Source organism: Ruditapes philippinarum, unplaced genomic scaffold (assembly GCF_026571515.1).
Source record: "Ruditapes philippinarum isolate M1 unplaced genomic scaffold, ASM2657151v2 ctg1955_1_1_1_1, whole genome shotgun sequence".
NCBI classification, from domain to species: domain Eukaryota; kingdom Metazoa; phylum Mollusca; class Bivalvia; order Venerida; family Veneridae; genus Ruditapes; species Ruditapes philippinarum.
This window is the reverse complement of record NW_026863477.1, coordinates 165432-182693: the sequence shown is the minus strand read 5'-3', so window position 1 is coordinate 182693 and position 17262 is coordinate 165432. Positions and strand designations below refer to the sequence as shown.

At 34.2% G+C, this 17262-nt stretch overlaps 2 protein-coding genes across 2 annotated transcripts in view; one reads left to right on the top strand and one right to left on the bottom strand.

Annotated features, from left to right (window-relative positions):
* Positions 1-4239, bottom strand: part of LOC132722185 (tyrosine-protein kinase BAZ1B-like) — a 35734-nt gene extending 31495 nt beyond the window's left edge. The window contains 5 exon segments of the mRNA XM_060706634.1: positions 180-275; positions 797-839; positions 1095-1200; positions 1906-2081; positions 4033-4239. Coding sequence (XP_060562617.1) covers positions 180-275; positions 797-839; positions 1095-1200; positions 1906-2081; positions 4033-4145 — 534 coding nt within the window. The 5' untranslated portion in view covers positions 4146-4239.
* Positions 4240-4390: 151 nt separating this feature from the next.
* LOC132722184 (flap endonuclease GEN homolog 1-like) lies at positions 4391-17257 on the top strand. The gene is made up of 13 exons (XM_060706632.1): positions 4391-4492; positions 7164-7409; positions 7998-8199; positions 9233-9322; positions 10316-10402; positions 11113-11297; positions 11474-11576; positions 12144-12227; positions 13180-13316; positions 14313-14374; positions 15751-15879; positions 16576-17133; positions 17181-17257. The coding sequence occupies exons 2-13, from the start codon at positions 7249-7251 to the stop codon at positions 17255-17257; spliced, it is 1875 nt and encodes a 624-aa protein (XP_060562615.1). The 5' UTR covers positions 4391-4492; positions 7164-7248.
* The last annotated feature ends 5 nt before the right edge of the window (positions 17258-17262 follow it).

The window sequence follows — 17262 nt, the reverse complement described above, 5'->3', positions numbered from 1 at the left end:
CTGTAGCAGGCGATACAATATAATCACTTAAAAATCACTCATTATACTTTGCTGCTTGCAACTCTCAAATTCACACTGGCTTCTTTGACTTCTTACAAATTTATAGTGCCGTACAGACAGTGCTGTGAAGTGGCATTTATCGCTCTTTGGGCAATTAAAAAAACAAAATTTAAAGTTACCTTAGGTGGTACCCATTTTTTGGGTGACGATGAAGGGTTACTGTCCTTGTTTTCTTTGTCACTTGATGGCGAGTTACAATTACTAGTTGGATTTCCCTTTAAATATATGAATAAAAATTTCATTATACATAAATTTCATTTATAATTTAATATTGAAGTTAAAAAGAGTAATGAATAGATTTTTATAAAGAACAATTTATAGCCACACCTGTTAGATAATGTGGCGACAATATATATTATAGACGTAAGAAATGATTCCTTATTTGTTCTGATTTGTAAAACTAGCAAACAAGTACTAAAACCACTGCCCACTACAGCCTAGTTTAACAATAGAGTTGTCATCAATAGACAATATTGATGTTTCATTGATATTTTCTGTCATTTAATAATTGATACACATTTCGTAAAAATTGATAATGTTGATTAATTATTTAAACGTCTGTAAATTATGAAAATTCACCCAAAACATAAAAGTGAAAACTTAAAAGAATGTCCAAAATTGAAAATTTGGCAAAATCAGTTTGCTTGTGTCTGTTCATAGATGACAGTGGTAAAATGCTATCAACTATTATAAATACTACAAACCATATTATATTTAGTTAAATAGTAACACAAACCTCAAATCCTGCAGGGTCAACCTTCACAATCACTGCTTTCATCCTGAAGTGGCAAAAGATCTTGTACTTAACAGTGCATCAATTGTAACATATATTCTTTAAGCAAGACCTTTGGTCATGAATATTTTTTTTATATATAAAGTTCTTTCAGTAAAATATATGCATTCACAATTTATATTGTTAAGTCTAAACAAAATGAATGTAAACTTTTGGCATTTGCCTTATAAATAAATGAAAGCGGATGAAATTAAATTGTCAAGTTTTTTTTTAAAATTTGTTATGCTTATCTAACACTTACGATTTTCCACCAGCCTTGACCTTAAGAAGTACTCTCTCTCCAACAACAAGTACTTGCTGTAACATTAGCCATGCTTCGTCTACTAATATATCCAATGACTTTACACCTAAGAAAATCATTAAGATATAATATAATGTATTTGTATCTGGTTTTTATGTCATGCTTTTTGTGGTTTTTTTGCCAATATTTGGTGATATTCCCAAATGAAATCTCCTTTTTTCTCTGCAAATTCTACGACAATAATTCACAAATGAAAATTCCAAAATATATAATTGAAATTGATAGTAAATTTTTAACTGGTATACTGGGTTTATAAAATACAGACACAAACATGCACCCAAGTAAAACCACCAATTTTCTGTAAAGTAGCTGGAGATTACTTTACAAAGATGCTAGCGCGACTAGAAATTACAGTGGTTTTAGGCAAGTGGTTTGAAGTCAATCCAAAATACTGAATATAAGACTGTTTTCACAACAGTAAGATTTTCATACTCTAATCAGGAGGAACATTGGTATTAGAATAGTATGACTAGTATGTATAATCTCCAGGGCCTGAAAGTAACTTGTAGATATTGGTATAATCAGGAAAGATTCCTTATTATTTAGACACACAGGAAGCAATCATCTGACCCAACTTCAAGTCACTATGAGTCTATGATCATTATAAATTATGCATAGTAAATAATTATAAGCCACTTGCTTGAAACATGTATATCAATACTGCTTTAACAAATTGTTGAGCTGGAATTTATTACAATCCTATTACAGATACATTCACTAAATACTTTATACATTGAATAAATAATCTTACTGTGATGAACAAGTTCAAGAACGGGTTTGTCATAACATGGTGCAAACTGTTCCTTCAATGTTTTAAGTACAGCCTTCTCTGAATTCCAAGCCTCCTCGTGAGTGAGATTTACATGTCCAGTGCTTTGGCATGTCCAGATTCTTTTTTCATATACATGCAAACGCTTCTCATATTCCCTAGTTTCTTGTTAAGGTATGCAATTTATAATAATAATACAAGTAGAAATAATGACATTAATTCAAGCTGTACAAGAAAAACAGGGCACACGCCTGACGCCAAAGGCATGTAAAATCCAATTCCGACCTTCAAAATTCAAAAGATTGTAAGTCAGTGGGTTAGCCCCCAAGGGTTTTTAATTTCAGAATGACTATGTTTTCTTACTATACTAGTTTCAGTTTCAATTCTTGAGTGCTTGTTGTGTAATTTATGATCAGTACATATGTATATCTGGTAAGATTTGTGTAGTAAGTCCTGCAATCATAATCAATGCATAATCTATATTTATCAACTTGAGTTCAGTGATTGGTTGGCAATATACTGACAAAACTCAAGTCAAAATGTAAATGTTCATTTGGTAGTAAACGGTAAACTTAAATATTCCCTAGAGAGTTAGGGTTACCCATACATTGCTATTATTCTACAATGTTTTCTTTTTATCAACATACATACTTCCAATCTGACACAAACTTAAGTCATACCTAACTATAATTCTATAATTCAGCATTTGGTAGCAGGTACTGAGGCCACGAAGACATTCCATTGTTACAGCAACAGGACATAGGCATGAGGAAGTTGGAACACCTCTGCCTAAGGAAGAAGATAAAAATTATCTTACTTCAATGTTTCGATGCAAAGTTAAAAAACACTCCTATATATCTCCATTATTGCAATTACATGTTGTTATAAAATCTGTATTTCATTTAATACAGGAGAAGAACATTAATTCAGATTAAGAAGATCTGAGTGATGATGACATGGACATGTCTGAAGTCAGAAGACCTTGCCTTTAACTTTAATGAATATTTTCTAAGTGTCCTCTACATAGTTACTACTAAATGAAGTTAATCCATGATCTTTCCCTATTTGCAAAACAAGCTAAAGTAAGACTAGCACCTGGGGCAACTGCACCTACATTATTAACTATCTGTATTAAAATGAGCAGGGCTTCCATAAGTTCCAAAATTTTGAAGTCTTCAGCTGCATAAATTTAAATATCTGACATTGGAAGTAACATTATAATATAGGCGATAAGGAAAAGCAATACATTTTGTAAGCCAAAATCAAGGAATGACACCAAGACATCAACTAACAGAAGCCCCGAATGAATGCACTTTTGATAAATTACTAAATCATGTAAATATTATCTAAACCATGTAATTATCAATAACCAACAATATTTTAAAACAAAAACACACTTCTTTTATTTGTTTGCTTATTGTTTTTGGTATTTTGCAAATCCTGATTAATTAAATGTAGTATCTGCTGTGGTTTTTAGAAAATAAAGAGTAGTGACCTTTGACCTTTCATATTCCATTGCACAACACACCCTACCCCACTCAATAATTCGCCTAATTCAGCATAATGACCAATGTACTTTACACAGAATTGATATTACATCAATACTCAATATGAAAACATCAAAGATTTCTATCGAAATTCAAGGAAATCGTCAAAATAAACAGGTAACCCCAGTCAAGCAAGCTGGCAACCCAAGAAAAACAATGGCTGCCATTTCAGATTCTTTGTCCTATTGTCCGAAGAAATATACATTTTCTCAAGCATTTATCAAGATAAAATATGCTATTTGCATGGAAAATTGTCACCGAATGAACTAAATTAACGTATGAAATACTTGACGAACTACATTATACGGGTGAAAATGATGTTTTTTAGCAATTTTTCTGAACGACTTCTCGCAGAAAGTTGAATGGAAAGTTTGCTCCAATTAACCCTATTATTGGTTTTCACCGATGATAACGTATGTCTTATGATAACTGAATGAAGATTCACCATGAAAACAGTTAATTTTTCTTGAAAATGGTCGTTTTATCGTCTGCAAATTGCATTTTCCATGGGCGGCCGCCCATCTTGGATTATTTGGTTGAATATGAATTTTGCAAAGGATACAGTTGAGAACGAAATTGTTCCTTTGTATGTGGAATGGTATATATTTCTTCTTCTGGTTTAACATCCGACAAGGGTTTAACACAATTGAAAATCCGTTTAGAAAGGAGCGGCATCGTGTAATAAATCCACGAAACGTCGCCGAAAACTGTTGTTCAAAATCTGGCGCGCATAAGCAAAAATGGCGCTGCTCATCGGCATATTTGTATCACGTGATATTTTGGTTTTGTTCTTTTTAGTTGAATTTAGTTTATTGTTTTTATTTAGAAAATGAACCCCGCATCCCTTTAATTTGGCTATTCAGTTTAATAATTTGTATTTTAATCGTCTAGAAAAAGGTATTTCACCCTACGAGACTGACCTAATTTTGCGGGAAATTTGAGAAATGCTAGAGTTACTTCCCTTATTGATGGACAGCACCTGGCAGGCTGGTGTAAAATTTATGTTGACAGTGGACAATGAGGTGTGAAATTAACATTTTCACTATGTCAGTCGCAAATGTTTAATCTTAATTATATCATTTATGTTTAAATTTCAGTTAATTATAAAATTAACATGATTTATGTTAATTTTCTGGAAGAAACGATGTCTTTTTCCTTTCTAGACCTACCCTGTTAACATGATGCTGGCACACTACTGGTTAGTTATCATTAAAATGTGCTTGATGTGAATAGGTTAATTGTAAAGGTTTTGACAAGATTTTTTGGTCAAGATCGTTTCAGTTGTTGGTGGCTATTTGCAGAGAAGTTGTGATTTTCAGCATGCATAAAATTTTACAAATGCAACCTTTCTTCTCATCTGTAGGCTATCTGGATAAGACCACTATCTACTTTTCAGGAGTAAAACTTGTATAAAATAATCTTAAGAAAATGGAATGAATGTAAGATATATTCCTGGTCTATCTATCTTCCGTAAATGTCAAACCCCTCGGGATGTAGAATGTATGTGATGTCAGAGCTCTGTAAATTGTTGTTCAATTCAGTACATGTTCAATTCGAGAGTAGATGTTCTATTCAAGGATTTAGCCAACATTTGCGTAACCTGTAAAATTTACATATCAGTGTTTTCTGAATGTGTCAGTGTCCCTTTGTCGTTTGAAACAGTATCTATCTATATTCCATTAATGTGACTGTCAAACCCCACGCGGGGACGTAGACATGACTCTAGACTAGTCACTTCAGAGAAAGTTAACAGTAATTTAGTTCTATTTTATATTGTTAAAATTTAGCAATTTTGTTGGGTAAAAAGTTTAAATAATGCATTGTAAGTGCCAAGACTTATGATAAACACCTTATTAAACAGAATCAGTTGAATCTCTCTGTTTCTGATGTTTAAGTCATTGACAATTTTGTCTAATGTAGCAACAATTTGGCAATCATGAATTTTCATTTAATAGTTGTGAAAAATAGATACTTTTTGGCTTTGTGTCAGACCAAAAACTGTGTGAATGGAGTGTAGGACAAAAGCCCTCCCGGACAAAAGCCCTCCCGTCAAAAAGAGACAAGGCGGACAAAAGCCCTCCCATGAAAATGACAAGGCAGACAAAAGCCCTCCCGTGAAAATAACAGGGTGGACAAAAGCCCTCCCATAAAAATGACTTGGCAGACAAAAGCCCTCCCGTGACTATAATAGGGCGGACAAAAGCCCTCCCGCAGCAAATACATATAAATGTACGTTGAATAGTTAATATTTTCATTTCAATGCACTCAACATATTAAAATTGTAATCATTGATATTTTTGTTTTCCATTTGCATAAGCGTGTTTGTTTGAGCTTGAGCACATTCCTAACAGGCATCTGAATAATAAGTGCTCAACTCTGTAAGTGCTTATTTATTCACGTAGATATGAAGGATTACTCCTATGTGAGGGTAAGATCAATAGAGTAATAAATGATGAAAAGAAGTTAAAATTATCTTACTTGAAAGTTAAAGACATAAATAATGTACCTTGTAATGAGTCAATTACTGTTGAAAGTGACTTTGTTTTTAACGGCATAAAAAAGTTACCTTGTTAAACATTTCAGGAAGGTATATTCAGATTAAAAGGTGGTTCTAGCTCATACACATACTTAGGCCAATTAAAAACAACAACAAATATATATTAAAAATAATTTTAATGTTGAGTGCACTGAAAAAAACACAGGTATTCAACATAGATATTTATTTTTGTTACGGGAGGGCTTTTGTCCGCCTTGTTAATTTCACTTGAGGGCTTTTGTCCGCCCAATCATTTTCATGGGAGGGCTTTTGTCCGCCCTGTCATTTTCACGGGAGGGCTTTTGTCCGCCCTGTCATTTTCACGGGAGGGCTTTTGTCCGCCTTGTCACTTTTTGACAGGAGGGCTTTTGTCCGTTTCCCGTGTGAATGATAAACCACTGAATTTACATCTTGTTTTAGAGTTTAAAAAAAATGTGATACCTCCTATGCCTTTGTTGATTACATTCTAGTTGTGGTCTAAACTGGTTTTTCAGGTATCAACTTTTTGTGCTTAAACAACCTTTTCTAGCAAGTCATTCCACAAATTCACAACTCTGATTGAGAAATAATTTTTTAGCAATGAACTTAACAGTTCTAGTTGCCTTCACTTTAACAAGGAAATAATAGCTGCTGTACATTATACCAGAGCAGAGATGGAGTGTAGATGACCAAAAGAAAGGTTTTCATGATCAATTACAAGGAAAGTGACCTGCACACTCCAGGAATCGAACCCTAGTGGCCTGATTCAGAGGCCAATGCTGTACGAATAAACCTTACAGGACAGTAATGACTCATTTTCACTCTAATCACCTTATCTATACCTTCTGAGATGATCACTCAAGCATGACTTATTTTCATTGCCTTATTCAAAATGATAATTATTTCTGAGACATCTTGTTAAAATACGTCTTCCAAACATTTGCATGCTAGATGGTATCTCCAAAACTACAGATGTGAATGGGCTGAAACTTAACGCACTTATTTGAGAGCACAATAGAAGGTCTCTGTGTAAGACCCATAACAAACATGGACTTTGACAGAATTATGGCCCTTTTTAAAGTTAAAATATTCTACATTATCCAGACTCTTGTTTAACTTTTACTATCCAGCACCAAGGATTGTCTGATGAAATACATGTATACAATATTATTTTCCAGAAAAACAAAAATGAAATGACGCATGTGACAAGTTGAGATGTTCATCACTAGATATTCAAGGGCTGTTCACTAAACCTAATAAAAAATGGGTGTGACTCAGTTATGGCAGATACTTGCCCCAGTGGAGCAGCACAGGGCACTGTCCTCACTGTCTGGCCAAACTCTTGCTGTAGACCTGTCAATTTGGGTCTGTGAAAATCAGTGTGTTAAACAGATGCAAGGAGTTGTATCAAAACCTTATTTAAGGTAAGAAGAAAAGCATTTTTATTCTTTTTATTTTAATTTTTATATATACACTGTACTAAGTTGTTACATGAATTAGAGGAGTGTTATGGTAACGTAATATTAAATTGATGCAGTTGGTAGTTAATTCAGACTTTAGAGAAGTAGGCTAGTTGTGCTGAACAATCTATAAATTTGCATTTGCATACTTGTAATACTAAATGCATGCTAATATATAATAATTGAGCAAAAAAATAATATGTACTAAATATATAAAAAAACAAAACAATGTAAGTGTTAGGTGTTCTTGGTGTGCCTGTCACTGGTGTATTCAATATCATCAGAAAATTCTTCATTCCTTTCTTGATAAAAGTACAGTCGTACTGAAACTAGTAGAATCTATAATAAAATTGGTTAAACTGACCTGTAACATGACATCCTTACATCCTCTCTACCGCAAACAAATTCTTATGTGTAATATTTCCTAAGGATATTCAAGACAGCAGTCTGAGTCAGAGCAAAGCAGGTTTTTTTTGCTGCTTTTTAATGCTTTCATTCATGAGAAATTATTGGGTCTTGCTTTTAATGAAAAAAGATTACCTTTTTTTTCAGGAATTTGTTTTTCCGCATTTCTCATCTTACACAGCTTGGTGTAAAGCTGGTATTTGTTATAGAGGGTGCGGCACCGGAATTAAAATGGGATACAATGATAAAGAGACAACAGTCAAGGTTTCCAGGCCGACAAGGGAAACAAGCGCCACAAAGACCTGCCGGAAAACAGACTAGAAGGAATTTCAACTCTTGGTTGAAAGAGGTAATTTTATGGTTAAAAATAGAAACAGATATTTATGTGATTTTGAGAGATTAATGGAATCATGAGCAACCAATATGTGCGCCAATTAGATAATTATTAGGACTTGTGATAATGAGCTTTGTGATTTAAAATCAGTTGTGGCAGTTGCTGTCAGTGCTGGCATTTACCAGTAAATATTACCACTTAATTATTAACAATGAAAGTATTGGGCAAATACTGCAGTGTTGCTCCTGGATCAAAACTTCTGGGAGACACAAGGGCCTGTAGAATAAAATTTACAGCAACATTTTGACACAAATTGTCAATTTTTAAATCTGTCTGCCATTTTTACTGAAATCATGGAGATGGTACCTTTTCTATTGATATGTAATGTGTAATGTCTATACAAATACATAATGCATGCTACAACTCTGTATTGAGCCAAAGGAGCTTAAGTACATGTAGCAGAAAGACGAAATATTACTGTTAATAACTAAGGTTAAAAATTTAAAATTTGCCTGCATTTGCTCACTCTCACTGATGTATTGTAGGCCACAGTTGAAGATCAAAAACTGTTTAGTAAATTTACTTTGAATAATTGTGCTCTCTGAACATAGAAAATTTTTGCAAAGCTCCTGTTTTTGCTTTTAAAGCTGCACACCTCCAATTGAGCCAAAACATTTCAAGAAATTCAATCTTCAGAAAAATGTATTAAGATCTGAAGAAAAAAGTAAAAAGATTCAATATTTAATTATCTACTTGTTATGTGTGATTAATGACTGATTTTGAAGTATCAATCACTATAATTCTACTGTGTTACTAAAGCAGTGAGAGGTATTTATGTATATTTTGACCTCTTGTTAATTAACGTGGATTGTAAGTGCCGTTTGCAATGTGCATATTACTTCCTTTGTTCACTTCACAATATTTTACTTCAAAATACATTTTCAAAATTTTGATGAAAATTAGCATGAATCTGGAGGCATGATGCTTTAAAGCTTTTGCAATATTTTAGCATACTGTCCATTTCACATCTCTTGTATTTTTATTTCAGTGCTGCGAGTTACTAGAAATTTTAGGGATTCCATACATTCAGAGTAAAGGGGAGGCTGAAGCCTTGTGTGCTCTGTTGAATGCTAATGGGGTAAGTATAAAATATAACCGCAAAATATATTTTTAAGCGGAAGTCAGTGTATGGTATAAGCCATGCCCATGGGGTCATAATTGGCCCCACTTCAGGGTTACATTGACCTGTAAAAATACCAGATATGTCTGCAGAAATACAAGTAGCGGTCCTGATCCTGTATATGGGTTTTAGGAATATTACAGTAGAACTTTTGTGTTGAACTTCAATTAGATTTTCACGATGTTTCGAAGTCAAATTTCTGATTCTTTTTCCCTATTATATTCTTAATAAAAAAATATTGGATTTTTATGTGTCGATTTTTTCAATGTGTAGAAGTTTTTATGTGTTTCTGTGAGCAGAAATTCAAGAATATTTTAACCCTTTACCACATATATACGCTAAACAACGCACTTTCGACCCCCCCCCCCCCCTTTTTTAGGCCTCAAATAGTGAAAAAAATGTCCTATTTGGGCAAGAAAATTTTGGACTTGTGAGAGGCTAAAAATGACCCCAGGTCGATCATAATGTAACGTTTAACCAACGCTGAAAAGCCTTTGACTCTATCTCAATCCCTTGAGCAGTTGCAGCACTTTGAAATAAATTTTGATGGAAAAAATCGAGGCAAAATAGTGATTTTTGGCAATTTTGAGATGTCCCCTCGTTGCCATGGTAACAGGAAATTTAAGACTGAGCATGTCTTTACAAAGGCAATGGTCCAGTCAACATTTGTGCCAAGTTTGATTAGTATTGAAGCATTTTTCATAGTTTCATAGCAGTTTGAACTTGTAACAGGAGGCTTTTCAGTGAAAACGGCCATTTTTCACAATATGCTCATGGGGGAAAGGGTTAAAGTCCTTTGATTTATTAAATTATTAGGCACTTTCAAATTTAGCATATTTTTGATGATTGTCAATAAGTATGACAGGTGTTTATTACACTGCTATTTGTGATTGAAATTTGATATAGAATTGAGCTAAATAAATATAAGAATATATTTTTAAAATTTTGCAGTTGGTAGATGGTTGTCTTACCAATGATGGAGATGCATTTTTGTATGGTGCCACTACTGTATATAGAAACTTCACCATGAACTCTAAGGTAGGTCTTTCATAGTTACAATTAAAAACTTTTGGACCATTCTTAATCCTGTTTGTACATAAGTTGATATGAGGAAACTATCTGGCTAGCTATAGGAATATTGTTATCCAGATAGTTGACAAAGGGTTGGTTATCAAGCTAGCTAACAGAAGGTTGGTTATCCAGCTAACTGGCAGGAGGTTGGTTATCCAGCTAGGTAACAGAAGGTTGGTTATCCAGCTAGCTGGCAGGATGTTGGTTATCCAGCTAGCTAACAGAAGGTTGGTTATCCGGCTTGCTAACAGCAGGTTGGTTAGCCAGCTAGCTAACAGAATATCAGTTAGCTAACAGATGGTTGGTTATCCAACTAGCTAGCAGATGGTTGGTTATCCAGCTAGCTTGAAAAGTGTTAGTTATCCAGCTAGCTTGAAGAAGGTTAGTTATCCAGCTAGCTAATAGGTTGGTTATCCAGTTAGCTAATAGAAGGTTGATATTTCTTCTTTGATGTCTACTCTTTAATACCTGAAATAATACATGGATTGGCACCTCCACTTGTAACGCTACAAAAGTTTCGATTTGACCTTGGTATGGCCTGTAACACTCAATACCCAAACAAATTAACGTAATTAGATTCCAGTTTTAAAAGGGTCAGCTTTTATTTTTGTAAACCTACAAGCCGGTATGAAAATAATTTTGCAATTTTTAGGAATAGAATAAATGATTTTTTTCAGGACCCACATGTAGAGATGTACAGACTCAGTGACATTCAATCAAAGCTTGGTATAGATAGGGGCGGCCTTGTGGCTCTAGGTCTTCTGATTGGCTGTGATTTTGTACCAAAAGGTGTGCCTGGTATTGGTATAGCCAATGCTGTCCGCTTGCTGCAGTCTCTACAAGGTCAGGATGTTCTTATCAGGTAAGACAAAGTTTTCTTTAAGTGTTAACTTTTTGAAAATTTTGTATATTTTTTTGTATTTTTTTACAGATTTTAATTTACATGTTTTTAGTCATTTCTGGGTGGTCAATCCACCTAATCAGCTTTTATTGATAACGTTGGTTTTGTCATGACATGGCTCATATTATCTATTTTAGGTTACAGTCTTGGAGTACCATGTCAGAGAAAGAATGTGTTGATCAGACGGAAATTCTAGCTCGCAGAAAGGCTATCCAAGTACCCGATTTTCCACAGATAAAGGTATTCCTTACATATTTATAGAGGTACAACAATTCATTCCGATGCATTGAAAATTGGTCTTGTGGGCATGGATTCGATTTCCAATGTCAACTATAATAATTTCGATTTCATTCACACACAAAAAAACACACATGAAAATGCAAGTTTAAGTCTCTCACTAGCTAGTTTAGCACTTTATTATGTTATATACGATGTATTTATTTAACCATGTGATTCAATCTGTGAGCACGTATGTTCATATGTTCAAAAAAGAAATCTAAAAAAGTCCTCCCAACAAAACTTTAATAAAATTTAATTTGTAGGAATTTTTCAAGTATCCCGAGGGTAAGGAAATTAAGATCCAAAAAGAGCTAATAAAAAATAAAACAAATTTTAAAGATGGACCCTTTTGAAATACCCCTGGAGTTGCGTGGAAAAATTTGTGTATTTACATCTGTAAAATGATGCCAGCTGGGGCTCTTTGGTCTGATGATCAACATTATTTAGTAATCTATCATTGTAAAATGTTGTGTAGCTTATTGTAGTAAAATGGGATTTTTATTAAAAAATAATATTTTAACATCATAGGTAATAGATGAATTCTTATGTGCCAAGGATAGGTGCCCGTCAAGACTTCCGGAATGGAAACGTCCAGTCCCAGCAAAACTACAGGTAGATTCATTGTTTTAAAATTTTTCTAACACTTCTATAAATACGTTAATGGAATTTATGCATACAAAAAAAGTTCCCTTGTTTATTTTTGGGGAAGTTTTTCCAGCTAGCTTCAGAAAGTTTGGGTTTACTCAATCGCCGTTTTTTTTCCTGAAATAATCCACAGAATGGCACCTGAGGTATTCTTCCACCAGTAAAGCAGAAAATTGCCATATGACCTATACTGTGTTGGTGCACCCCTCCCCCCCCCCCCCCCCCCCCCCCCCCAAAAAAAAATAATACATATAAACAGCTTGTTAAAATGAAGTACAGTGAAACATGCCAGAGTGACCATGTGTATTAAGTGACTTACCTTTAGCGGCCATTTGAAGTGCGAGCAGTGAGAGCACATTAGTCAGCTAATTGTGATCTTTTCATTAAGAAATAGTTTGATAAAACAGTCCAGTCTTGCAGTGATTATTAACCAGCTTTTCTAACACAAAACTGATTTTTAGATGATAAATCTTTCTTGCAGCTGAAGGATTGCCTTAAAGGGTTGAGGCATCAGAATTTCAGCTACTGTTTATCCCTGGCTGCATGATTATAAGAGGCGACAAAATGGGTTCAAATTTCTAGAGTCCATGCATAAAAATTTGAGTGAAAAGTGTCACAACCCTTTTCATTTTTTGAGTAAATTTTCACAAAGATATTGATTATTCCTCGGAAGTAGATCGAGTGAATTGTCTGAAATCTTGTACATGAGATATTGGTCCAGACCAACATCCAGTTATGCTATAACTTGCAAAAATATTTTTGGTCCCTTCATGTCAAGTTTATCTTAATATAAGTTGAGTTGGTAGAGGAAAACCTTCTCTTTTTTTGGCAAGTCTATTTAGGGATTTTCAACTTAAAAACCCAACCAACTTAAAAAAAAGATGAACTGGATGACAACATTGTATTTGTTTAATTTCAGGAGTTTTCTCAGATCAAACTTGAATGGCCATTGGAGTATACAATAGAAAAGGTGTTACCATTGATTACTTTGTGGGACATGCAAGATCTGTCCCAGTCTAAAAACCCTTCAGTTCATCAACACCTGAAACCACACAGGTATAAAACAGTTATGTTATTCTCTGAAAACTCTTAACCCTTTACTCCATGTGTATGTGTTTTTATGGTACAGATTTTTCAGGATCTCCACTGTTTGCTTTAATATAAAAAAAAGAATCAAAAAAAGAATTTTCGATTGAAAAGCGCAGTGTTGGTTCTAGACTGCACCAATGTGCAGGCTGATCTGGACCTGTACTGGTCGCATATAGTATAAGGCACTGTCTATGGGGTAACGGGTTATCAACATCTAAACTACTTGTGGTTTTATATTTCTGCTTCCTCTAAATTTCTTTCAGTTTATCAACATCTAAAACTATATGACATTATGTGTACAATGTACCTGTAAAACTGTTTGATTTGTTAAGACTGATAAATGTTTAGTTATTTAGCTATTTGATTGTTGATATGAATGCTTTTGATTTTAATAACTTACGTATGTTAAAAGTATAGAGCTAGTTCAGCCAGCATATCTCTGCAATATGATTGGTTTGTAAAGAATTTATCTTTAGTTTTATTTTGTAGGAAGCTAGAAGCTCTAACCACTTGCCCATAACTGCTGTGGGTTTCTAATCATGATAGGGACTTTTGATTCTTTCATGTGAGGAAGCTCTCCAGCTAGCTTACAGAACATTGATGGTTTTACTCAGGTGATGGCTCATGTCTAAAACAATTCACAGAATGGCGTCTGAGATCTTCCTCCTTGAATTGAGCTGGAAAGTCGCCATATGACCTATAGTGTGTTGGTGTGATGTAAAACGTAACTAAAAAAAGAAGCTATATGCTTATAGACACACTGGAATCCATTCCTTGAACCATTCAGTACTAAGCTTTTAAGTGATGTAGCTCAAGGATGCAATGGCTTGGCCCATATGGAACTCAACAGCATTATGATTAGCACTTAACCCATTAAGAGCAACCTAATGAAACATTTTACACCTAATGTTACATTTCTAGTACATTTTGATTAATAAAAAATAAATTTTGCAATATTTGTAGGATTGTGAAAACAAGAATTAGGCAAGGTGAACCCTGCTATGAAGTTGAATGGATTAAACCAGGTAGAATATTTTCACTTTCTTTTGTAAAGTCCACTTTCAACCTTAAAGCTGTCTTTTGTACCAATAGTAACACATACTGTATAAATGGTTAATTTTGTGATGTGGAAATACTTCCGATTTTTGGGAATTGAAATTATTCGCAAATATTTGATCACGAAATAATACAGCACAATCACTCTATTTAAGGAAAAAGGGAAAATTACTTAAAAAATTAATAGTAGCCTTGTATATAGGTTATATAAACGTCAGGATTATCCAATGAAAAGAGACATTCTAAACATGCAGTATTGTAAATTTTTGCATTTTGTTACTGAGATGAATGATAATAAATACACAAGTTTCTTACCTACAATATCATTTCTAGTTGTATTTAAATAGATACTGATATGTTTACAAAGTGTGGTTTTTGTGTCGCCTTGAAAAAGGCGGCATATAGGGGTTACTTTTGTCGGCGGTGTCGACGTCGTTGACGGCGTCCCCTAAAGCTTGTCCAGAGCATAAGTCAGTCATTATAAGTCGGAATTGACTTCAAACTTGGTATGCATGCTACTTATAATGACCCAAAGTGCAGTGCACAAGAACTGGAACTCTGCATTTCTTATTTTTTGAGTTATTGCCCTTTGTTTATTTTCATACTTTATTTTTGTCCAGGCCATTTCTCCTAAAGTATAAAAGCTATGGACTTGAAACTTCATAGGATAATAGATCTCATTAAGAAGAAGTGCAGTGCACAAGAACTGGAACTCTGCATTTCTTATTTTTTGAGTTATTGCCCTTTGTTAATTTTCATACTTTATTTTTGTCCAGGCCATTTCTCCTAAAGTATAAAAGCTATGGACTTGAAACTTCATAGGATGATAGATCTCATTAAGAAGAAGTGCAGTGCCCAAGAACTGGTACTCTGCATTTCTTATTTTTTGAGTTATTGCCCTTTGTTTAATTTTCATACTTTATTTTTGTCCGGGCCATTCCTCCTAAAGTATAAAAGCTATGGACATAAAACTTCATAGGATGATAGATCACATTAAGAAGAATTGCAGCGTCCAAGAACTGGTACTCTGCATTTCTTATTTTTTGAGTTATTGCCCTTAAGGCCTTTGTTAATTTTCATACTTTATTTTTGTCCAGGCCATTTCTCATAAATTATAAAAGCTTTAGACTTGAAACTTAATAGGATGATAGATCTTATTGATAAGAAGTGCAGTGCACAGAAACTACTGATCTGCATTTCTAATTTTTCGAGGAATTGCCCTTGATTTTCAAATTTCATTTTTGTCCTGGCCATTTCTCTTAAACTATATTGTTCACAAAGCGACACATCAGACTCGCGGAGTTCTAGTTTTTAATTCACAGTATAATTTGTTGTTTTGTTTCAGTAACTGACACAGTGACCGAGGGCTCGTATTATGTTACCATAGAGTCCCAAGAGTTATTTACCAAATGCTATCCTACAGTGGTTAAAGCTTTTATAACACAATCCACAGAATCAAAGAAAAAGCCAAAAGGTTTTTATTAAATACTTAATACTGAACTTTATGTTTTATGAATCATTTATTGATACTAAAGGCTTAACATTTAATATAGCTTTGAGATATTGCCAGACAGTCGGATGACGTTCTTTCGAATTACATGTACTTGTACTTCCTCAGTGTAACTGTACGCTGAGCATGGTATTATAAATTATTGCCTGCTTGGACTTCATTGTGCAAGTTTGTAGAGGATTGATGGTTGTATCAATTATCTGCATTTGCCCCTAACCACTGTGGGTTCGAATCCCGGCAGACACTTTGGATTCTTTCATGTGAGGAAGCTATCCAGCTAGCTTATGGAACGTCGGTGGTTCTACTCAGGTGCCCGTTTGTGCCTGAAAAAATGTACGGAAGGGCATCTGAGGTATTTCTCCACCAGTTAAGTTGGAACTTTGCCATATGACCTATACTGTGTTGGTGCGACTTTAAAGCCAATCAAACAAACCAAAGATCTGTTCTGGAATAAATGTCTTTCTCCACCTTGAAAGTGTAACGATATTGTTCTATATAGATACTGTGTTAGTCTTAAATTAAGCCCAACTTAATGAAACAGCTATGTTATTCAAACTGTATAGAAATTATATATTTTAGATTGAGATTTCCAAATTACATTTTATTTCTAATATTGACACATTTATATTAATATCATTGGCTATATTTATCTTCTTACAGCAAAGAAAAAGAAGAAGAAGGAAGAGTCTGTACAGCCTCCATCCCTTGACAATCTGTCATTCCAGTTTGAAAAGGTCAATCTTGGACAGGTGACCTCCGTTAAAGACCTGCACCCGTCGTTTTCCGAGTATGATGAGACGACCCTCACCACAAAAGCCAAGCAGCCGAGGCACTTAACCCTTAGTCCTAATGGTAAAAAAACTGTTAACAAAGGTGAAAGTTCAGAGAATAGAAAACCAGTCAGTGTCCCATTCTCAATGTCTGATGAAACAGTGGCACATTCTGAAAAAGACCTTGAAAACAGTTCCTTTGTGCCTCTAAGTCAAAGAGTGAAGTTAAGAATGCAAAATAAGCATGGTAGTAATAAAGAAAATGAAGATAAGAAGGAAAAGATTGTAAAAAGTGTTATAAATGATGAGAAATTCTCTATAATGAAGAGCCCCGGTGCAGACTTGAGTAACATGAGTTCTTTGTTAGAAGATATTCAGAATTTATCTTTGAAAGAAGCAGATAAATTTAGACACAAGATGAAAGAAAAACCAGGTTTAGGCTCATACAGTAAGTTACAGCAGGAAAGTTCACCACATGTGATGTCTGTAAGGCAGACAACCCCTATGAGCATCTCTTCAAGGAAAATGAGCACAATGAAAGATTTTCAGAAAATGTCAAGTCCATCCACTGAAGAAA